At 38.5% G+C, this 25,504-nt stretch overlaps 1 protein-coding gene across 1 annotated transcript; it reads left to right on the top strand.

Annotated features, from left to right (window-relative positions):
* Positions 1-13,906: 13,906 nt before the first annotated feature.
* Positions 13,907-14,586, top strand: LOC142180647 (uncharacterized). Its single transcript, XM_075252698.1, has 3 exons — positions 13,907-14,139; positions 14,224-14,277; positions 14,346-14,586. The coding sequence occupies exons 1-3, from the start codon at positions 13,918-13,920 to the stop codon at positions 14,508-14,510; spliced, it is 441 nt and encodes a 146-aa protein (XP_075108799.1). The 5' UTR covers positions 13,907-13,917; the 3' UTR covers positions 14,511-14,586.
* The last annotated feature ends 10,918 nt before the right edge of the window (positions 14,587-25,504 follow it).

The following is a 25,504-nucleotide window of genomic DNA, read 5'->3' as shown; positions in this document are numbered from 1 at the left end:
ACGAGGCCTCTTGTCAGACCCCTGACCACCTCCCTGCGATAGAACCATCTCAACTCTCCTATCCACATTGGTCGCCTCCTGGAAAAAAATCTCACTTCCAGTATTCTTGGCCATCTGAAGTCGAATCGGCTGAATAAGTCCCTCAATGAACCTCCTCACCCTATCTCTCTAGGGGGGAAGTATGATAAGAGCATTACGAGCCAAGTCGATGAACCTGGTCTCATACTGAGTAACGGTCATAGAACCCTACTGGAGACGCTCAAACTGCCTCCGATAGGCCTTTCTCTGAGTGATAGGGAGAACTTCTCCAAAAGTAGCTGAGTAAAATTCTCCCAAGTCAAAGCTGGTGATCCGGCTGGTTTAGCCAAACAATAATCTCTCTACCAAGTCTTGGCGGATCCAGACAAGCGAAAAGTAGCAAAATCGACCCATTGGTCTCCACTATCCCCATGTTCTTAAGAACCTCATGACAGCTGTCTAGATAATCCTAGGGATCCTCAAAAGATGCACCACTGAAAGTAGTAGTGAAGAGCTTCGTGAACCTGTCCAATCTCCACAAAGCATCGGTAGACATAGCTGCTCCATCACCGGTTTGAGCTACTACACCCGACTGAACTGCTCCAACTGGTTGAACTACTGGAGTCTAGAACTAGGAAGCTACCTGCTCCGGAGTGCGAGTAGCAAGAGTCTGGGCTCCTCCTCCTGCCTGAGAGACGGCTAGTGCTACAGGAAGTAAGCCTACTCGGGTGACACTCTCCATAAGGCCGACAGACCAGAGCACCCTGGAGTACGGGGGTAGCAATAAAACCCTCTAGGACCTAAGCTGGGCCTACCGGAACTGCCGGGGCTACAACCTCATCATCAAAGTTAACTTGAGGCTCCGCCGCTGGTGCTGCTGCTCTGGGCTGAGATCTGCCTCTACCTCGGCCTCTAACATGGCCTCGACCTCATCCTCTGCACCTTGTGGGAGCTGCTACTAGGGGCTCGAGCTACTAGTCAGCGGATGAGAAAACGCGTGTTCTTACCATCTGCGAAAGAACAGAGTAGAAATCCAATTAGCATTGGGAAACCAAACCGCACGACATGAAAGAATAAATGTGAAGTTTTTCCTAACTCTATAGCCTTTGGGGATAAATACAGACGTCTCCGTACCAATCCCTTAGACTCTACTAAGCTTGTTTGTGAACTGTGAGACCCATGTAACCTAGAGCTATACGAACTTATCACGACCCGGATTTCCCATCCTCGGGAGTCATGATGGCACCTACTAATGTGAGCTAGGCAAGCTGACTGTTTGAACAAATTACCTTTTTACCAATTTATATTTTTTAACAATTATAAAGCAATAACGTGTAGACAACGAAAATTACATTAAACGGAAGAAATGTAGTAAACTATCTAAAATATGTATTTAATACAACTGTTTGAGCATCGACTACCCAGAACTGGTGCCACAGTTTCACAGACGATCTAAGAATACTACATACAAATTCTGAAAGATGAAAGATACACTAATTCTGAATTAAGTAAATGAAACAAGAATAAAGGGATAGAGGGAGACGCCAGGGCCTGCGGACGCCTGCAGGACTACCTTAGATCTCTACGTGGACTGAAGACAGCCACCCAATCTATGGTCCAAAAGCTGCTACTCTGGGATCTGCACATAGTGCAGAGTGTATTATCAGCACAACCGACCCTATGTGCTGGTAATGACCTAGCCTAACCTCGGTGAAGTAGTGACGAGGCTAGGACCAGACTACCAAATGAACCCGTGCAATTCAACTATAGACAACGGAAAAGAAGAACAGTAACATACAGTCAAGTATGGGAAGGGTAACATGCTGCGGGGGAACTATCAATTTAGAATAGAAAGACAACAGGTAATTGAAAGAAACAATATATCTCATACATAAACAAAGAATTAAAAATCAATAAGTGCACGACATCACCCTTCGTGCTTTTACTCTCGTCCTCACCAAAGCAATCAAGTAATGAAAATATGCACGACATCACCCTTCGTACTTTTACTCTCGTCCTCACCATATAATCAATATAATCGGTATGGAATGGTACATCTAGTGGCACGACATCACCCTTTGTGCTTTATACTCTTTCCTCACAAATCATACACGGCATCACCCTTCGTGCTTTAACACTCTCTCACCAAAACAATACACGACATCACCCTTCGTGCTTTAACACTCTTCCTCACCCAAACAACAATCACAAACAATAGAGCAAGGGAACAAATGAAATTACAATAAGAATCCCGGCAAGGGAACAATAGTTCAACAATCAAGTCCCAACAAGGGAACAACATCATAAGAAGCATCAATATCCTCACTAGGGAGATAACATTAAAAGCAACAAATTCCCGGCAAGGGAGATAATATAATGATTCGCTTCTCTTTTTTCACTTTTACTTCTCAACTCACTTCACAACTTGAGCCAATGCTCTAAAAGGTTCAATTACCACTTATACTTTCACATTCATTATACAACTTGAGCTAACGCTCCTCAATATTCAAATGTCACAATTACTTCCACAAACATTGCCTAACAATAGAAATTATCACCAAAGCATGAATTATACAACGAAGTCATAATAACCACAATATAAGACTCACTGGCATGCTTGACACTAACGTATAGATACTCGTCATCATGCCTATACGTCGTACTTAACAAATATTTCATAGCAAATAAGACTCGACTCCTAATCCCTCAAGCTAAGGTTAGACCAAACACTTACCTCGATGCCACGAACACAATTCAAGTCTCTACTATCGCTTTACCTCTTGATTCCACCACCAATTCGCTCGTATCTAGTCACAAGTTACTTAATTACATCAATAAATGTTAAATGAATCAATTCTAATGCATGAAAATGAGTTTTATAAAGTTTTACCCAAAAAGTAAATAATCGCCCCTGGGCCCACATGGTCAAAGCTCGAGGTTCGAACCAATAACCAATTACCCATTCCCCCACGAACTCAAATATATAATTTGTTTTGAAATCGAACCTCAAACAAAGGTCCAAATCTCCATTTTTTGAAAAACCTAGGTTCTACCAAAAACACCCAATTTCCCCCATGAAAATCATTGATTTTGAGTTCAAATCATGTGAAAAGATGTTAAAGATTGAAGAAAATTAGTAAGAAATCACTTACAATCGATTTGGAGAAGATGTTGTCTTTGAAAAATCGCCCTAGAGTGTTTTGGTTTTGAAAGAGTGAAAAATAGTTTAAATGCGTCTAAGTTATGAATTTACAGGTTGCAGGTATCGCAATTACGACCAGGGTTCGCAATTGCTAACCCAGACTCTGCTAAGCTCGCATTTGCGAAGTCGGATTTGCAAACATCCTGTCGCATTTCCAAAGACAGACCAAAATAGGGAGCTATCGCATTTGCGAAGAAAAATCTCGCATTTGGGAGGAAGGGCTGGGCTGTTTTGCATTTGCGACTCAGCCCTCGCATTTGCGAGTCAATGCGAAGCCTGCAGGCCTGTAATAGAACAACTGAAACCTGCAATTTCCCAAGTCCAAAAATCCACCCTGTGGCCTATCCACAACTCACCCGAGCCCTCGGGGCTCCAAACCAAACATGCACACCAACCTAAAAACATCATATGGACTCGCTCGTGCATTAAAATCACTAAAATAACATCAACAACTATGAATTTAGCATCAAAATCATGAAATTTCTTAAGAACTTCAAAAATTTTAGTTTTCTCAAATACAGTCCGATTAACGTCATTTCAAGTCCGTTTATTACCAAATTTCATAAACTTATCTTAAATCACATATAAGACTTATACCGAGCGCCGGAACTAAAATACGATCCCTATACAATGGTTTCAAACATAAATTCTCCTCTTTGCTTCATAATTAATTCAGCAAAATAATTTCTTTCAAAAATTCATTTCTCAGTCTTGGGACCTCGGAATTCAATTCCAGGCATACGTCCAGGTCCCATATTTTCCTAAGGACCCTCCTGGACCGTCAAATCACGGGTCTGAGTTTGTTTACCCAAAATGTCGACCGAAGTCAACTTAATTCATTTTAAAGTTAAAATTCATCATTTTCACAGGTTTTCATATTCGAGAGAAGGTGGGCGTGGCCCCCATAGAGGACAAGATGCGGGAAGCAAGAATCAGATGGTTCGGGCACATTCAGAGGAGGAGCACTGATGCACCGGTGAGGAGGTGTGAGCGACTGGCTGTAGTGGACACGCGGAGAGGTAGAGGACGACCTAAGAAGTATTGGGGAGAGGTGATCAGACAGGACATGGCGCGACTTCGGATTACTGAGGACATGGCCCTTAACAGGGAATTATGGAGGTCGAGTATTAAGGTTGTAGGTTAGGGGAGAGTTGTGAATATTTCTACATCACAATAGAGTGAGACTAGCCAGTTAGGAGTTAGACTAAGAATGTCATTGGTCATCTATTGATGCAAGGCTTTACCTGCTAGTCTTACTATACCAGTCATCTTTTTCGTATGTCGTATTCTGTATTTCATATCTATTGTATTGCTATTATTGTATTGCTGTTATTTTATTATGCATTTTTATGGTACTAATATATCGGCTTCTGTTGCTTTATGAGTCGAGGGTCTCCTGGAAACAGCCTCTCTACCCTTCGGGGTAGGGGTAAGGTCTGCGTACATATTACCCTCCCCAGACCCCACGTGTGGGATTATACTGGGTTGTTGTTGTTGTTGTTGTTGCCACATATTGGCTTTCCTACTACGTGCCCGGACTGCGCACACAAATTGAGGTGAGACAGAAAGAGTTTTGTGAGGCCTCGAATGCAGAATTTACTTTTAAAATAAGTGATGACCTTTTGGGTCATCACAGTATGGCAGGATCCTGTCCCGACCTTTATAATACCTATGTACTCTTAGAAACTTGTAGACAAATATTATATATATATAGGTACTTGTATGGTTTTGTTGGCCTATGTTTTGAGTTTACAAATGATCATGTTGGCCTTATAGGCCCGTATGTCGCATGTATAAGTTTTTATATAAGGTTGGCTTCTCCTATATTGAGTATTCCCTTATGTTTATTCTGGTTAGCCCATGACGGCCTATTTGACAATGAGAGTACGATAAGAAAGATATATATGTTGGTAATCGGTTGAGTAAGGTACCAGGTGCCCGTTACAGCCAATAGGTTTGGGTCGTGACAAAAATGGTATCAGAGCAATTCTGTCATAGGGAGTCTATAAGCCGTGTCTAGTAGAGTCTAGTTTATGGGTATGTCGTGCACTACACTATAAGCAGGAGGCTATAGGGAATTTAGGACTGTCGCTCTTTCTTCTTAGTCTAGATCGTGTGGTAGAACTCAATTGTAAGAACTAAATTTCCTAAAATCAATCTTATTCATAATATGATGATTCCTACATCAAGAAAGACGGTTGGTAAGAGATATAGCCGTGGAAGAGTTAAGTCAGAGAAACTCGACTTTTGCATCATGATTATAATGAGTAAATGTAAGGTCTTAAGTAGATCATGTATGTATAAGCTTCTTGATAAGGAGCCTTAAGGCAAGGATATCTATCCACCAATATGGTGAAAAGTAATGAGAGATTCAGAAGATAGATACAAGTTTCAATAAGTAAAAGAAGCAAGGTGAAGAAGGGAACAACGTATCCAGTTAGTGAAGATGATCATTACCTACAATTCAGGAAAAGAGATATAAGCATTTTGAGTTACCTTCGATAGTAACAGAGGTATATACAATAGGCCACATCGATCTTAGTTATGCCTTATGGGAGCTAGCAAATATCGTTTAAGACATGACGTGATATCAGGATCCGGCTAGGGTAAGAGTAACCCAAAATAGTGAATGGATTGTTTGTGTTAGTTGACATTTTCAAAGAATATTACAAAGGTACTAATAGATCTCCTTATGATACACCCAGATGGTGCACTCTAAAATAGTACAACTGGATATGAGTACTACAAAGTTAGGCATTGGAAGCCTTGAAGGGATAAATATTACCTTAGTGTGGCTCCTATCCCTAGTAGAGAAAGAATGTTAGGCATCCCGAAGAGCCAGTTGGTGGAGCAAGGGGAGATAAAAGAAAAAGTGTCTTGTTCGAGTTTTCGGAACAAAAAGTAATAGATAAATATTAGCGGGAAATAAGAAGAGAATTAATGAAGCATTATGAGTAAGATGTAATACCTCGATGACAACGGTAGATCAAAAAGATGATAGTATTACAGAATCTATAGTCAAGTAAAGAAAAAGACAAAAGGTGATAGGCCTTGAGACAACAAAAGAGTATAAGCCATAAAGTCATATCCTCATTTCAATAAATAAGTTCGTGACTCCAACACGACTACCAGAAGGAAAAATTAAAACCTAGAGTAATAGGAACCAGTATGGGCTGGTGAACAAGATAAATTAAACATGAATTAAGGACTGAGTGATTTGATAATTGTCGGCATCATGAGAATTTTTGAGATTGCGTTCCGGTGATAGTAGAATGGACGACAGAAGGATAACCTTTAAAGGTCATTCAGGAAGACAGTTTCCTAAAGCAAGAAAGGTAAGCAAGGTTAAGCTTAAAGGACTATATGTGCCAATTACACCCTTGTGAGTAAGGAAATTTATTATCCTTGGTCCAGAAGGATTACCACAAGGTGAGTAAGGGTCATCAATGATGTGAGAAGATGCAAAAAATGAAGAGATAAAACATCTATACATAGATCATCGTAGCACTAAATCTTAGTACTCCCCAAAAGGGGGGGAGGGAATATTGAGTGATGTGGCATTAAGTCAAAATTAAGTGGTTCTGGTAATTATGGAATGATAAAGGAAGAATGTGATAAAATGAAAAAGGGATGAGATTGCACTTATTCAAAGCCTACAGATATGCTATGATTCCAGAACATTATGCAGACACGATGTCAAAGAGAGAAAGTAAAAGTCCCGACCCAAGGTGTTATTGATTAATAAGGAGCCAATGCGAGAGGTAAGTTAAGACAAAGGGAATAACCCAAGAAAGATTACGCGGAATATTGATATGGGAATGGGCCAACAAGTAGTTAGTAGTTGATTCAGGAAGAGCCTAGCTATGGCTAGACAAGAGGATACAGACAAATCAATAGATCGTACAAGACAAACAGAATGAACCCCAACATGGAGAATTCAGTCCCGCAAATATGACATCATAACCTTGACAAATATTTAGATAGTAGTTGGGGTAGTTAAAAATACCGTATGAGTGTCACGGGAATAAAAGAATGTGCCACTGGAAAGACAGTCAAAATATCAGTTCAAAAGCAACCCTACAAGCAGAAGGACATGGAAGTAAGTAACTACGGATAATTATAGGCAAGGAAGGACATCAAAAGATCTGTAATAAGCTCGCAGCTTTACAAGAGTCAGAGGATCTTCCTTTAGTACCACAATAAAAGACTAGTTGAGGAAGTAAGGAAGAAAGCTTCAACCTAATCTCAGTGACCCAAAGAGGGAATGGTCTTATAATATCTCACAACAAAATTGCATGCACTCCAAAAGAAAGTTGCTCCTACCATGGCTAATGAGCTGGGAGTAAAACCAAAAGTAATAACTAAATACCATGAGCCACGGATCGGAAGATAGCTTAAGCCTACATAAAATCTAATCAGAAGGAAGAGGAAACTAAAGAGTTACATAAACTAAGTAAACTAATAGTCTGCTTATTGGACCCAGAAAGTTATAGACATCATGATTGAGGACATTCAGAATCACTTTTAATATCAGAGGTACAAGAGAGATAGTACAGTAGCCATATTCTACAACATCTCTACAAGGAAGCCAGTTAGAAAAAGTACCAGCCTTATAAGAAGTCAGTATAAAGCTCTCACCGGATTGTGTATACACCAGAGGTGCAAGTATTATAATAGATCTTCAAGTTGTGAATATGAATTATACTTACATGGAAAGAATGTTATCAAAGAAATAGAAGATACGATGCGAAATTTTAAGGTAAGTACGGTAAAAGTGAACAACATACGAGATACACAAGCGTAAAAGGTTGTGAATAATCCATACTTCAGATAGAGGACTAGAAGTATTGGGATTCAGTATCTAGGAATGATAGCAGCGTCAGTAGTGGCATATCTTCCAGCCTATGGTTTTCAGATATCAAAAGGTCTAGTTAAAAGAGTAAAGAAGAGTTAGAGACGATGTGATGCCTCGTTTGATATTCCAGAATAACATAAGGAAATCTATGGCGCAAGCAAGTTGAAGAAAGGGTGTAAGTATTATAAATAGACATGTATAGGTCGCAAGCTAAAGTATGTCAAAGCGACAAGATTTTAGGAAGACAGGAGTAAGGACAAGAAAGGGCAAGTGAGAAAGTGACGAGAAATGGATAGTCCTCGGGATTAAGCCCAGGAAAACAAAAGAGCTAATAGTTTCTCTAAGTTATAGAAAGCTCAGTATAGCCTGAATGAACTCAAAGGAATCTAAGACTAGTAGCATTTAGAAGAGATGGAATGCTGCCCTGGTAGTAGGATGAGGGTGTAGTCACGCCCCAAACCTGGGGAGTCGTGACTGGCACTCGGTGCTGAGCTAGCCGGAGCGAACCACTCTGTAGCTCATCATTTGTTTTCTTCCAACTATCATGGGCCAATATGGACACATCTTGTAGTGCATAATTGTAAGTGGGCGAACACTGTATCAATAAACTATCATTCTTAAAACCTGAATACATATGGGCTGTCAAGGCCTCTAACATACAGTACAAAATGAACCTTTGTCTACAAAGTCTCTAAGATTATGGGATATCAAATAGGACAGAGTACCGGCCTACCACTAAATCTGTAGCAAAATTCTGACATGATGACTCATAGACTTGGTTGCTCTCCGAATGAGGTGGAGTCTTACCGATCCTTCGCTGAATGCTAATCTCATCTACTATAAGGGCTCATCAAACTGATTATCTATACCTGCAGGCATGAATGCAGCGTCCCCAACAAAAGGCCGTCAGTACGAATAATGCACTGAGTATGTAAGGCAGAACTGAAAGATAACCATAATTCAACATTTATTTAAAGACATATAAGAATCAACCTGAATCTCTGAAGTAACACCGTATATGCATACTTATTATAGTTACATATATATAATACTTTTCTTTGAGACTATTATTCATATCGTATGATGCATGACTACCCAACTGATCAGTGGTAACTGCCCGACTGGTCTTCGCACGGTGGTAAATGTATGACTGTCCAACCGGTGGTAAATAATGATACATAACTGCCCAACAGGTGGTAACTGCTCAACCGGCCGTAGCACGATGGTAAATGCATGTCTGCCCAACCAGCCATAGCATGATGGTAAATGAATATGCATGACTGCCTAACCGGCCGTAGCACGGTGGTAAATATGTAACTACCCAACCGGCTGTAGCTCGGTGGTAAATGCATATGTATGAAAATGCATGTATTACTATATTATAAACATTAACATCTTTATCAAATACCTCAATAAGGAACTAGATACATACTTAGACATGCTTGAATATCACTTTACGAGAATGAATAACATAGACATCCTTAACTGCTAAGAGTAGAACCACTTATGGAATATCATTACGTTTATGTATCGTTACTTGGATCATGCCAAAAGAAAGAAGGGATAGCCTTGATATACCTGGAATAGGGAAAATCCGTATGATATTCTTGAGAAAGATCACACCGTACTCCCTTAGAATTGCAACGGCGATGTTACGAGAGTAGAATAGGCTTCTTGTTCCTTGTCTTGGACGTTAACATAGCCATGAGTTTACACCTATCTGCTTACCTTAAAGATGGTCAACCTTGGTAAACTTCAGTGGATAATTTAGGCCGAGTAAGTACACAACTTTTACACTCTTTAATACTGACTAGTTTAGCTAATGAAAATTTCGACTTCCTCTGCTACTAGAACAAAGGTTTAACTCAAGCACGGTTATTTATGCACCAAGAATTAATTATACCACCTTCCTGCCACTAATGGTTAAGCCGATGAATTTAGGCATAAATTACCTTTAGGAGAACTTAATCTGGTCTTACCAAAAAACTTATCTTTTGTCAAACCAATGGTGCCAATATCTTTATAATAGCTTATGCAAGAGTAATTAGTGACCAATCAAGACTGTAACTTTGTAGATATTTACCCTTTAGAAGCGACTTATTTCAAAGAAATGGAAAGAACACCGCGGATTCAAATTTAAATTTGCGCCAAACAGGAATCAGATCAAAAATCTTGGATAAGATAGCCCCAAAATCAAAACTTTTTAACAAAATAAGCCAATCCAAACCATAAAGCAAACATTGAAATGAAATGAAATGGCATAAGAAAAAGCTATAATGATTTGCAAAAAAAAAAAAAAAGAAACTCACGAACAAAACAAACATGAAATCTATTGTAGCTGAAATTTCCTATGTGCTTATAAATTAGTTGAGTGTATTTGCTTGGAAAATGATGTTCCCAATGATAAGCATTTGTTATTGCGAATCCGGAACTAAAATGTGGTTTTTTTTTTTTACTCAAAATACGCAAATAAGTGTTAAAAAAAAAGTTACCAAACTATATATAACGCCACAAATAGTGGCGCTATACAGTAACGTTAACTGCACCGTTACTGTATAGCGCCACTATTTGTGGCGCTATACTGACACACCTTACATAGCGCCATTAATAGTGGCGCTATACCCCTTATTACCATCACACATAGCGCCATTAATAGTGGCGCTATACCCCTTAATACAAATCCTCCGTCTTCTTCTTCTTCGTTCCATCTCCCTCATTTCTCATTTCTTACTCCCTTCTGGTCCCCCCCCCCCCCCCCACCGATTCTGCCCCAATTTAAAAAAAAAATTTAGGTCCCTCCGTCACATAAAAGTTGAATATTGGTGGTCCCACTGTCGAGTAGAGCTTCGTGTTATTGTGGATTCACTCTTCCGGAGTCAAAATTTCGATCTATTTACATTCCGAAAATTCTAAATCGAGGTATTTCGATTTATTTTAAGTTGAAACTTTTATAACAATGCATATTACTTGATTTGTATGTGTTCTATTTCGGTTTGTGTTTATTTTTTCCGAAACTAGCATGTTAAATTTTATCCAGATTTAATTTTAGTGTTGTATAAAAATATGTAAATTAGTCTAAAAAATGTGTTTGTTAATATCCTCATGTATATTTATGTGTTTTTATGCCGTTTAGTTTAGATTATTTTTTAGCGTAGTAAAATGTAGACCTTTTTAGCGTAGTAAAACGTAGACCCTTTTAGCGTAGTAAAATGTAGAGCCTTGTAGCGTAGTATTGTGTAGTAATTGTTTAATTATCTTATATTCTAGCACGAAACCCATAATTATATATATAATTCTAGCACGAAACCCATAATTATATATATATAATTCTTACAATTAATTTATTAAAAAATATGAATAAAAATTATAAAAAAACATAAAATTATTAATGATAGTTTGGTACTACTGGGCCTCAGAAAATCTAGCACGAAACCCATAATTATAAAATATATATATATATGTATATATATATATATATATATATATATAATTTTTACAATTAAGTTATTAAAAAATATGAATAAAAATTATTAAAAAAATATAAAATTATTAATGATAGTTTGGTACCACTGAGCTTCAGAAAATCTAGCACGAAACCCATAATTATAAAAATTATATAATATATATATATATATATATATAATTTTTACAATTAAGTTATTAAAAAATATGAATAAAAATTATTAAAAAAACATAAAATTATTAATGATAGTTTGGTACCACTGGGCCTCAGAAAATCTAGCACGAAACCCATAAGTATATATATAATTTTTACAATTAAGTTGTTAAAAAATATGAATTTAAATTATAAAAAAATACATAATTATTAATGATAGTTATTAAAAATTATGAATATGCAGTTGACGACATGGATGCACCTATACATCCCGGCCCTCGGACGTCAGAGCTACTACCCCTACAGCCCCAGCATAGATTCGAGCATATATGGGGGGGGGGGGGGAGAGTTGCTTACGCAGACTTTTCGGGGCAGGAGAGTGGATTTATTGTGGGAGTTTTTGACTCCTCCCCGCGTTCTACATCCCCGTGTGGTCCATCACCTGGAGGAGATGGAATTATATAGGATCATTAGCATTGGCCGGATATAGCTCGACTATGCTTTGATCACGGCGTTGATTGAGCGGTGGCGACCGGAGATGCACACTTTCCATCTGCCCATTGGCGAAGCCACCATCACACTCCAGGACGTCGAGATTTTATATGGCCTGTCCACCGATGGCTTGCCAGTTTTACTACCTGGGAATATGAGATATTTTAATCGGGCTTCATATATGGATATGCTACACAGGCTCACAGGCTTCAGGTCCGAGGACCCAGATGTAGCAATTGGGAGCAGTCGTATGCAGTTGGTCCCCATTAGAGACCACTTGGTGCAGATCCACAATACTATCACCGACGACTCAGCGGAGGTGGATGTGGAGCAATATACGAGGCTGTTGTTGCTCCTTCTATTTGGGGGGGTCTTGTTCCCGAACACTTCGGGGAACCTAGTGAGCCTCCGTTTTTTGCATCATATTGCGGACTTCGATGATACAGTCAGCTACAGCTGGGGTGGTGTTGTCCTATCTTTTTTGTACAGGTAGATGTGTCGGGCATCCATGGGCACACAGAGAGACGTTTCTGGCTTTCTGCCACTTCTACAAGTGACATCGTATTCAAATAATTTGTCGTTTAGTTACAATTCTACCTAGTTATAGTTAATCTTTACGTCAACTTTATGTTTTAGGTTTGGGTGTGGGAGCGATTTCTGCAGCTTCGGCCACCTCTACCACAGCTACCGGCTAATGTACATATTCCTGATCTCCCTCTAGCTTGTAGGTGGGTATTGCGTCGTAGACTTGCACGAGAGTATCATGGCCATCATAATCTCCCCTTCTGTAGGGATGTGTTGGATTTTCTGGAGGATGCACAGGTGAATATCTAACTAAACTTACCAATTATTGTTTAACTAGGTGTTGCGCATACTAACGGTTTGTGTTATTATTTGATAGTTCATCTGGACGCCGTACAGCGAAGAGCTGATAGGTACCCTGGCAGCGTATTGCACGCATGGCCGCCTTATTTGGAGGGCTTCCGTCCCTCTCACGTGCCTCGATATTGTTGAGCATCATGACTCAGAGCGAGTATTTCGTCAGTTTGGATTTCCGCAGTCTATACCGACTCGGCCTGCATGGGATCCTTTACATTATGAGATGGATGATCGGATGAGAGTGGACGACACATTTAATGATTGGCTGACAGCGCAGTTGGATAGCCGAGGGGACTTGACCCCAGCTCCGCAACACTTTCCTATCTAAGTTTATATGGCATGGTACCGCACTGTTTCCCGACTTTCTATCGGGAACCCAGTTCATCAGGTAGATGGTCGGTACGTCTCATACGCCGGGAGACATGAGGCTCTGGTATGTTTTCTGTTATTATCAATTACATTAATAGTAATTTCTAGTCAAATACGTAGTTTATATTAAAAACTTTTGTGCAGGCGATTAGATTGCATACCGTATATTGTACGGGGCAGCAGATGCAGAGTTATGTCCACGATCCTGTGATCATGCAGGACTATAGTCGTCGCTTAATGGATGTGGCTGCCCAGACACTGCAGCGAGGCCGATCGGATCAGCGTTTGGCACACCAGCCAGATTATGTTGACCCAGCCACGTACCAGCGAGGTCGTGGTATGCCACGGGGTGGTGGCCGACAAGCTGCTGCTGCTCCATGACGACCTGCTGGTGCTAGACGACGTGGTCGTGGGCGGAGAGGAGGTCCCCAGCAAGGGGGCTTTGAGGCTCTTGCTGATGATGTTGCTACTGATATGGGAGGTGGCATGCATGAGACCGACATGCCGTCTTACAGCCTTGGCATTTATGACACTCCAGGGACGTCGCAGGTGACCCCATCGGGTCAATTCTTGATCACGGGCTCGGATTTTCAAGGAGTGGAGTTGGGTAGATATTTCCCTGGCCCGTCTACCACTGATGAGTCTCGACCGATCCGAGATTTTGATAGTGGGCACCGACTGAGTTATGGCAGCTCATCACATGCGCAGGTATGAGTTTATTAGTATTAATTTTATTACTGTTTTTACTATAACTTATTTATTTTCTTTAACTTTATTAATTTACTTTTTTAGGCTTCATGCGATGCTGCGACAGATGACTACATTCAGGATCCAGACACGATTATGGTAAGACAATATAATTTTTTGTGAATTGTTATGTAGTTTTCTATACTAAGTTTGATATTATTATGTAGCCTTCTACTGGACCTGACAGCACCACTGATACATGTCATCCTGTGCTGCATCCGGCCATAAGGAGACGACTTGATGATGATGATCCTGATAGCGTACCCGGGCGGCAGGGGATGCGCCTCAGGCCAACGGCTACTTTGAGACACACCGGATGCGGGACACATTGATTCGGTCTTCCATTTTTATGTTTTTTTGGTGTAAATAATATTTTTGTATACATTAACAACAATATTTAATCGAATATGACAGTTACTTTTTTTAGTTCTCATTTCGTTTTATAGTATTTGGTATAGTAACACAACAACTTAAACTTAACTTCCACTTAAATTAAAATAAAATTTAGTACAACAAACAAGGTAAACATTACTACAACACAAACACAAACATAACAGGCCAACATAATAAAAATACATGACATATGAAAATGACACTAAACACATACACGCCAATGCTCCATCCTCAGTTGTCATTTATTCTTCACTCCAACCACTTAAATCGTTCTTCCATTTGTTCTTTTTCTTCTTCTAACTCTTTCACTCTCGCCTTCACCTCCGCAAGTTCCCGTTTATATTTTTCGTTGCGTTCCTTGTGTGCTTCACAATTTCATTCCACTCTCCATTCTTTATCTTCCACCTCCTTTAGTTTCTCCCTCATTTTTGTAATAATTCTATCTCCCTCCTTTTGTATTCTATGCTGGTATAACCACATATTATGAAATTCCTGTAATTTATCCCTGTAGCTTTCCTGATAACATGGTTCCTCAGCCCATTCATTAATTTCACAAGTAGGTTCGTCGGGTTGCTTGTACAATGTGTTCATACAGCACCAATAGCGGCGTCCAGCGTTAGCACCTTCCCACCCACAATCCATCATGCATGGTTTTCCACATAAGCAAATTGGTGGACGACCAGGTTGAGCCATTTGTGAAATATTTGCTTATAATAAAAACCTTACTTACTTTTAATGAAATATTTCTTGGGAGAAATTTTTAGCACACAAAATAACTACAATGACCCCATTATTTATAGGCGAAACAACACACATATAGCGCCATATCTAATGGCGCTATATTAGATAGCGCCATATCTAATGGCGCCATATCATGATGTTGACAAGACGACTTTATGTCAGCTGTGTTACTATACCAAAAACTATAAAACAAGACACACATAGCGCCATATGTATAATTTGTGTATTAAATATCGTGATAGCGACAAGACAACACACATAATAAATATACTGATAATTATATTAAATTATTATTTAAATAGGTAAAAAGGGAAAGTACAAATCATAATTAACAAACAAGAAAATATTATTTCATAAATACTTAAATCGTATACATAACAACTAATTATTACAACATGAACTCATGGGTAGTTAGGTACAATAGAAGAACACCCGCCCTGAGCTTGATTATTGTTGCCACCCAAAGGACATTTTCTACGGTCGTGGCCTGTTTGCGAGCATATACCACATTTGCGCGCATATACGATATCACTAACATCCATTTGGTTCCGTATACGCGTTCTCTTCTGCACCTGTCTTTTACGCAAATAGGACTTGTTACACACCATTTTAAATGGTTCTGGGGGCCAGTAATGCTCAGAACCCACTGGTTGCAACTGACCACTATATGTGTTTAGGTATTTGGAAACACTATATTGTTGATCAATATAGTTGGTCTCCGCATAACCAACACGTTGAAAACACTTGATGGCATGTGAACAAGGCATGTGGTAGATTGACCATTTCCTATATGAGCATAACCTTGTGGATTCATTTATAGTATGTACATTATTACCCCGATTATTATGGATAGCGGTGCGAACTTCAAAAATACCTCGTTCGTTATCATATTACAAAAGGAATGCCAATGTGCTCGCCGTCTGTATTTCTCTAATTTCTTCATAGGCACTGGCATAAATTCAACACCCCTTTCCATCAATTCCGTTGCAGCTGCAGACCATTGCACAAACCTCTCCGCCATCTGCTTGAACGACATACGCACCATGGCTATGACGGGCAATCCTCTTGCCGACTTTAATAACCCGTTGAAGGATTCTGACACGTTTTTAGTAAGAATTCCCCAGTGTCTGCCACCATCTGCATGCAACGTCCACTTTTCAGGATCATGTCGCATTAACCAACGATATGCTGCCTCGTCTTCTTGCCTAATAGAATCCATATGCCTCTGGAATTTATGTTGTTGGTGGTCTGTTGCTACCATCCACATCAAATCATGTAGATCTTTTTTGGGATGTGCCTTCTTGAAATTGGCTTTAAAGTGCCTCACACAGTAACGGTGGTATGCATAAGGTTCTTGCCAGGCAGGAAGGTTCTCCACAGAACTTAATATACCCCCGTGCCAATCAGATATTAGACAAATACCTAAATGATGTTTGACAACGTGCTCTTTCAAGTGGTTCAAAAACATTGTCCACGTCTCTGTGCTTTCATTTGCACAAATAGCAAAGGCTAGAGGAAATATATGTCCATTAGCATCCACTGCCACGGCTATCAATAGCTTGATATCGTACTTTCCATAGACATGAGTTCCGTCTATGGATATTACGGGTCAGCAATACGGAAAACCATCAATTGCTGGCTTAAACGGCCAGAACACGTAATTGAATATATATTCTAGTTTACCCGAACTCCGCTCAAGCTTCCATTCAATAACTGTTCCGGGGTTAAAGTGCTGCAGTGCAGCCATGTACCTAGGCAGATCTGCAAATGACTTATCCCAGTTACCATAGACTATTTCAAACGCTCTTTTGCGCCCAAGATATGCCTTTCTTTTAGTAATTGTGTGGCCCTATTCCTGGTGGACTGCTGTAATGCACTCTTTGATTTTATACCTTATGGACGCTTCGATGTGCGGAATAAGTACAAGAGATATCAAGTCAATATCCAAGTTGAAGTGATTCCCGTTGAAAGTGTCCATTTCGCATGTGTGGGTGGGAATGTATTTACCCACTTTCCACATACCTGTCTTCTTCTTCGACGCACGCAACATCCAATTACATGGCCAAAACCACCTGCGGCAAATAGCCTTGTATACCGTCGGACTTGACTCCGATACCTGCATCTCACAACACTCTTTAACATTGTGCATTTTACAAGCCCTGCTTACGCGTGCTTTATCAGGAAAACGCATCCCCTTTGCAAGCACCGTTGGTCTAGACTCATCCCACATTGCTGTCCGCATTTCATCAAAATCCCTTGTGAGAGCTTCCACATCTGGCACGGCTGGCAAGTTATCAATATAAGGAATCTCCCTTGAATGAAACGGCACTTCAGACTCGTACACTTTTCATCTATGTGGGGCTCTCTTCAAATCGGGTCCTTCCTCCTCGTCCTCTTCATCACCATCCTCACGAGCAAATGGTGTCTCGTCTCCCGATTCATCGGCATTGTTATCGTAATCGTTGTTCTCTTCCTCACTCTGTGCATCTGCCAGATCCTGATGTAATACGTCATTTTCGGGCAATTGAGTGAGTACGGGTAGTTCAACTTGCTCGTTTTCACTGCACATTTCAACAAAAATATAAGCTACTAAATTAATAAATGCTTTATATATGGCTGTAGCTTTTCACTTACAAGTCGTAATGTGATGACATTCCATGATGGACGTTTTCAGTTAGGTGATGACTACCGGATGGGCCACATATAAAATTCATATCCGGCCGGTACCCCCTATTAAATAAATGAGCGTTAAAATTAATTCAATACGCAAAAATATACATAATTAACATAAATGAAAATTGAAGTTTACCACTCTTCTTGTGAATTATGGAAAGCAGGGTATAAATTATTTTCTCGCTGCTCATTCGCCGACGGTGATAAATTTAAATCAAGAAAAATCTTTCATCCGGAACATGTCCGGCAAAAACTGATCCAGAATAACCACCCGATGACTGGGGGTTATCTCTACTACGCACAACCTCATTTTTTGGAACGTCTTCGACCTTCACGCACATCTCCAACATTGTGATTACAAGAAATTCCCGGCATTCGTCCGGAGTCCTCAAGAAATCACTCAAAGTGTCATCATCGTCGATGTTAAACTCTGAGTAAAAAGTAACCCCTTGCGGCGTAACGGAATACGGATATCTTCCGGTTACTTTGAGTATCACTGGAACGTTTTCTCACACTCATTTTTTTGCATAACAACGATATCAATATTTCGTACTCCATTGAAAGTGGCAATTTAACATTACACTTAGCAGGTAAACTGTAGCCCACAGAGTTATTCTCCATCACAACCTCACCCCCCCCAATATAATGATACTCTTATTCTACGTTTTTCAGACATAATGAAAAAATGCTGGAGAATTTAACAACAATAGAAACCAACAAGAGTTAAAAAAAATTTGAATGAAGTTGTGGCGATTCTACGATGTTTATATAGGAAATGGCTAGCCGGTTTTTTTTTTTTGTATATAGCGCCACAAAAAGTGGCTTTATACGCTTTTAAATTATTGAACCCAGAAATTATTGGTGGGGTCAGGTAATAAGGGGTATAGCGCCACTATTAATGGCGCTATGTAAGGTGTGTCAGTATAGCGCCACAAATAGTGGCGCTATACAGTAACGGTACAGTTAACGTTACTGTATAGCGCCACTATTTGTGGCGTTATATATAGTTTGGTAACTTTTTTTAACACTTATTTACGTATTTTGAGTAAAAAAACCACATTTTGGTTCCGGATTCCTGTTACTGCTCTCTTAGGATAAAAGCTAAATATTGAAGAAACTTCAAGTTCCAATGAAAACCATGCCCATAAAGCAATGCATGCCTTCCCAAATTATGACACCACCGTTAGCATTCCACATTAGTCATATATCACTTTAGTTGTCATGGTCCCACGTAGAGAAGACAATTCTTATATTTTTTCTCTTAAATTAATAATTAACTAATTATTCACATAATTAAAAATTATCTCAAATTACTTAAAATACTACTCACTTTTAATACATATTATACACCTCACTATCATGGTTATGTGGTACTATATAAAATTAATACATACACTATTATTTCATTAAAATATTCATGTAAAAAAATGCACATATTTTCTCAACTTCTAATTTTCTTAATCTCATATAAAGAGTACAAATTTTCATTTTCTTAATTCTTAAAATGGTAAAAAGATAACCTTATTTTCTTGTGAGAAAATAATTTCTATCTTTACAATAAAGAAAATCTCCTTTATAAACCTTCTCATATTATGTGTATAATTTAAAACATATTCGAAAGTAGTAATATTAATAACTATATAAAATCATATTTTTAAAATTTTTTACAAAAATGTTCCACTCGAAATACCACAACGAACATATATAACGTTCTCAATGTTGTTAAAATCACGGGATGTAACAGGTGTAATTGTGGTAAATAAAGGATGATGTTTGGGCCGTCAATTAAATAATGATTTGAAGAAAGAAAAAGAAGAAAATATTTCACGGACGACACTGGATTAGAATACCGCCCATAAGGTGAATCACATTGGGATACTATGAAATACGATATGAAAATTATTTAGGATGTTCCCTGATAAAACGTGAGTCCTAGCGGTATAAGAGGTCAAGTTATCAGTGGTAAATTAAGATCAACATTAAGCTGAATCAACAATGGATAGATTAAAGTTACAAAGTATAAAATAAGATTAGGCCATCATTCTTAAGATGAACATTAAAGAAGAAGCGTTAAAAGACTTAGCTTTATGCATATAGGATAAGCAACGAGAGTAACCTGGAGTTTGGTAGCAAACCTCAGTAACGATAAATCGAAGTATGAGTTATGGTACAGTATGACCTACCTAGATGCAGTAAAATCATGCGGATGGATAATCGGGTCTATGAAAAAAGATATAGCAATATTCGTAAATTCGACAAAGTACCGAACAAAGAACTTCAGTATGGCTAAAAATCGGAGGAAAAAGGAAAGAAGAGTCGCATAGGCACACTTACAAGGTCAGAGTCGTACAAGTTGCATGATAGAAGGTAGCAACAGTTACGATATTGGCAGGATTCCGACCACCAGTCATGGTATGAGAAAGAGGTCTAAAGGGGGAATGCCTTGCCTTTGGATTTATTCACAGAACAGTTGCGTAAATGGAAGGGAGAATATTAAAGTATTCGCAAGAGCTATGGATTATGAGAATGATAAGTGCATCAGTCAACATTCGAGGACGAATGTTCCAAAGGGGGGAATTATGTTACGCCGTCGATATTACGTCCTACAGTATTATATTACGATGATGTTACGCTCTGTAGTATTATATTACGATGATATTACGCTCTGCAGTATTATATTACTATGATGTTACGCTCTGCAGTATTATATTACGATTATGTTATGCTCCACAATATTATATTACGATGATGTTTCGCTCTGCAATATTATATTACGACGATGTTACACCCTGTAGTATTGTACATTAAATTTGTCGTAAGTTAATTGACATCAGTTCAAGGACAAGATTATTTGGAGATTGTAAGTATTATGTTATTTCAAACAAGTGATAAGTAAATTCGTGAAGGTAAGAGGGTAAGCAAACCGAAGAAAGTGAGTTTCGTCGAAGTTTCTCGATTTGAGATAAAATACAGTCCGAGCCACAATACCCCTTTTTATGGACTAGTGTCATACAAGGTACTACATGACCATGATAGCAAGATGTATAAGATATGTTAAAAGTGAGTAGTATTTTAGTAAGTTGGGATAATTCTTAATTATGTGGGTAATTGGTTAATTATTGGGTAATGAGATATTACCTAATTAATTAAGGAATTATGGGATAAAGATTAAATTTCCCCAATGTGGCAGCCCAAACTTCAAACTAATGACACTTAGGGGTCGTTTGGTAGGATGCATTAGATAAAATAATGCATGCATTAGCTTTGTGTATTAATAATATCTTGTTTAGTAGACATTTTGAACCTATGCATTAGTTATGCAAGCATTAGTTATACATCCTATTTGGTATTATCCTATGCATAACTAATGCATAGAAAATAATGGTATTAGCAATGCAATTGGTTTTAATGCATGCATTAGCTTAGTTAAAGACAAAATTGTCCTTCAAAATTTATGCTTGATTAAAATATGCTAGTTAGTATATTAATGCAAGTTCAAAACAATCCAAATAGTGAGAAATAAAATTATATCCCTAGTAAATAAATAAATACTTAGCATATTTCCTTTTTTATAAATAAATATTTTATTTTATTTTACAATATAGGTAGACAAATCAAATAATTTTGTAAAACTTTTTCATATAAAAATATTTCTCAAACATATGTTTCTTTTAAAAAGTTAGAGTGATGGACTGGTTTTGAGGGTATTTTTGTAATACAATAATTCTTTTAGAAATTGTGCAATGCTTTAATACATCAAACCAAATAATGGATAAGAAATATGTCAGCATAACTAATACCAGCATAACTAATGCAAGTATAACTAATACCAGCATTACTAATACACCATATTCAGCATTATTCTTATGCATCCTACCAAACGACCCCTTAAATTAAATTTAAAGGTGGCAAATTAATGGCATGTGGTTAAGCCATCACATAAAGTGGGCCCACATCCATTCAGACACACATTTGTGACCATTTTACTCCATTTGACCTTTTAGATCTTCAAGAGATCCAAATATAGTACTCTTTCTATTACAAAGTCACGTTAGTATATCTTGAAAGAATACATATCATTTTCCTACTACAATACCAAATAAACATGATGGAGCACTTGGTAGGCATTTGGTTTATGTTACTGTTGTGAGTAAATTTGGTGTACTCTCATTCTTGGAAAGCCTATTATAAACGTTCACCCTTCACTTGGTATGGAGAATGAGTTAACAAACGCATGGAGAATGAGTTAACAAACGCTCAGCACCCTTAGTTAAGGATAATTCTGTGGGAATTCATGCCTTGAGGATAATTCTTTTGAATATGATCCAAGTTTGAATGTTCATCTACGACCTTCTAAAGTTCTTATGAGCAATTAAGGTATGTTAAGGCTATTCATTCTTTTTTTTGACATGATCTATACGACATAAATGAAACGAGCAAATGTACAATTTCCAAAAATGACTCTATTCATAGAAATACTAGAGATACTTATATTCTTGATTCCCTATATGTCTTATTATTCTATCGTCTATTCATGAGTCTCTTAAAAATACGTAAAGTTGAAAAAAGTTTACTTCATGATATTACTCAAGGGCATAATGGTCTTATGACATTCCAAGAGATTTTATTGACATAATTCTCATGCATTGCATTCATTTATACATGTACATTAACCCATGATCATATGGAGTTATATACGCATATATATATATATGTATATTATATGTATATAGGATATGGGAAAAGGTTATGTATATGGGATATGGAAAAGGTTACATTGTTATATACGCACCACCACCTGATCAACTAATATACATTGATGATTTGCCCACAGTGGCCGAGATGATATGATGGTATGCCCTCAGAGGCTTGATGATATTATGAACACATGTACCTATGCACAACATGACATTCATGTGCATATGTATGACACTATAAGTATTTCATGATTTACAGAGTTATCCAGACTTACAGGTTGAGTCATTTACTCCATATTTCTTCTGTATCTTTTATATACTTATTTATGTGCCTTACATACTTGGTACATTATTCATACTAATGTCCTTTGTCGGGGACGCTGCGTTTCATGCCCGCAGGTCCCGATAGACAGGTCGAGAGTCCTCCAAGTAGGCTATCAGCTCAGTGGAAGATGCTCGTGCGCTCCATTTGCTCTGTAGTTGCTTGTTTGGTCAGTATGATTTAGACGTATATTTTTTAGTATGGCGGGACCCTGTCCCGACCTTATGATACCTATATATTCTTAGAGACTTGTAGACAGATGTCATGTATACAAACAGTTGTATGGCCTTGTCGGGCTATGTTTTGAGTTTACAAATTATCATGTTGGCCTTATAAGCCCGTATGTTGCATGTATAAACTTTTAGATAAGGTTGGCTCCTCATATATTGAGTATTCCCTTATGTTTATTCGGGTTAGCCCATGACGGCCCGTTTGGCCCATTTGCCAATGAGAGTATGATAAGAAAGATATGTATGTCGGTACTCGGTTGAGTAAGGTACCGGGTGCCCGTTATAGCCCATAGATTTGGGTCGTGGCAATGTAATGTACAAGGAGAAGAATTCATCTATTGCTTCTTTGGGAGGGTTCATATGATAACACCGCACTAGAGTTTGGTTATATATTCAGGACTAGATCAGAGTGGGTGACTCTCAATAGTGGTTCTTGTGGGCTCGAGAAATTAAGCGTGGTATCTAAGGATTTTGGGTTTGTATACAGCTGGAGACCGGGATTTTGCAGTAGAGTGTTTAGAATACTTAGGGGATTTCTATGTTATCATCAAGTCTATGGTGTAATGTTAGAGGAGCAACTTCGTATTCGTAGAAGATCTTTCAGGACGAGTGCATCAGTTGAAGCTACTATTGAGTGCACAATGAGTGTATGTGATGGCTTATAGGTATTGAGACGATGTAGTCTCGTGATTTTGGTAACTCGGGATGAGTGTTGTTTGAGGTCCGTTATGTGTTTGAATAGAACAATTATTTCAAAGGCAAGTCAAAAGTAAACTGGAAGAAGTTGAGTCAATTAGTAATGGTTTGAATTAGCATGGTTATGGAAATGATCGGTTCCTTCGGTGTGTTAAGCTATACAAGTGATTTGTGGCTGTACGTACAGGCTTGACAACCACCATAATTTTATTGATTTGGAGGTATTTGATTCTGATAGCCCTATTAAGCATAAATGAATCTCGAAAGAGGTATGGAGGTTTAGACGATGACTTGAGGTTTACATTTTCTGTGGTTATAGGAATTTGGTTGCGTGTTGTAATTGTTCTTCTGAAATAAGTGGAGTGAAAGTGGTTCTAGCCAATGAACTATTTATGCTTCTAATTTTTAGGGTTTATGATTAAATTCTTAGACTCTCACGTAGTGTCATGATAGGTATAGTGAGCGGTTTGGAAATTACAAGTTAAACATCAAGGTTCTGCCGGTTTTGATAAGAATGTTATGAGTTCAGAGGAGCGGGGGAGGATTTCGGATGTTCAGAGTATGGTGACACTATTTTCGGACAGCCTAAGGATGGCCTGTTTTGTTATGGGAGTGTTGGGTATTGAAATGCGGATATTCAGATTTTGCTACTTGGTACGGAAGGTTGTGGGAGTATATCCCACGAGAAGGTCGTACATGTGTGACGTGTTAGTTATTTGATTATTAGATATTGAAATCAGGTATGAAGATTTTGGTACTATCGCCAACAGGAGAGGTTATGATCGAGTGGCGCTCTATTCATTTGGTTGTGGACTGTGAAAGTTGTTCCTGATTTGACGATTGATCGTATGTTTTATGTAGAGGGTCATTGTGGATATTTGGATGGTTATTGACTTATTTTGGAATGACTGGAATTGGCTTTAAGGTCTATAGGTAGGCCTTTTGTGGATGTATATTTTATCCCTGATCAGATATGTTTATTCAGCCCAACATTGCTTATGGATGAGTCTTCGGGCATAGTGGATGATATTTTTGGCTTAGACTATTTTGGTGCTACTCTTTTATGCCGCGTGGGTTGCGAGATGGCTTGAATATTCACCCGTGTGTTGTGGTTTGGTGTAGTTTGTGGTGTTATATGAGCAACATGGTCCCCGAGATACTTGTCATTTATTGCACCTTAGCCGTGCTCAAGTTATGTAATGCATGGCGCTATCCGTCTCCCTAGGGGCATATTTATGCACCTGACATGCTTGTTGTCGATATTCAGGTATTTCATAGGTATGATCATTATGGCTTGATGAGTGTTTCCTTATTTATTGTTAAGTGTAGATCAGGTGGTGCGTCGCCACGGGTATCATGTTTGGATCGGGTTGCACGCTGCATTGTTGTCATGTGTGGTTCAGGTTGCATACCGCAACAGTGAGACCTGGAGTGCGGTTCCTTATATTTATTTATGTGTCTTGTTTCTCATTCTCTAAGGGAGGTTCATAGCATTTATTAGGCCATTTTATTCGTTACGAGGGCTGGATAGTTCTTTACCTAGGTTCGTTGTCCTTAATGGGTTATATTCGAGT

This window comes from Nicotiana tabacum, chromosome 5 (genome assembly GCF_000715075.1).
Source record: "Nicotiana tabacum cultivar K326 chromosome 5, ASM71507v2, whole genome shotgun sequence".
NCBI classification, from domain to species: Eukaryota; Viridiplantae; Streptophyta; class Magnoliopsida; order Solanales; family Solanaceae; genus Nicotiana; species Nicotiana tabacum.
This window is presented reverse-complemented; position numbering and strand designations above follow the sequence as displayed.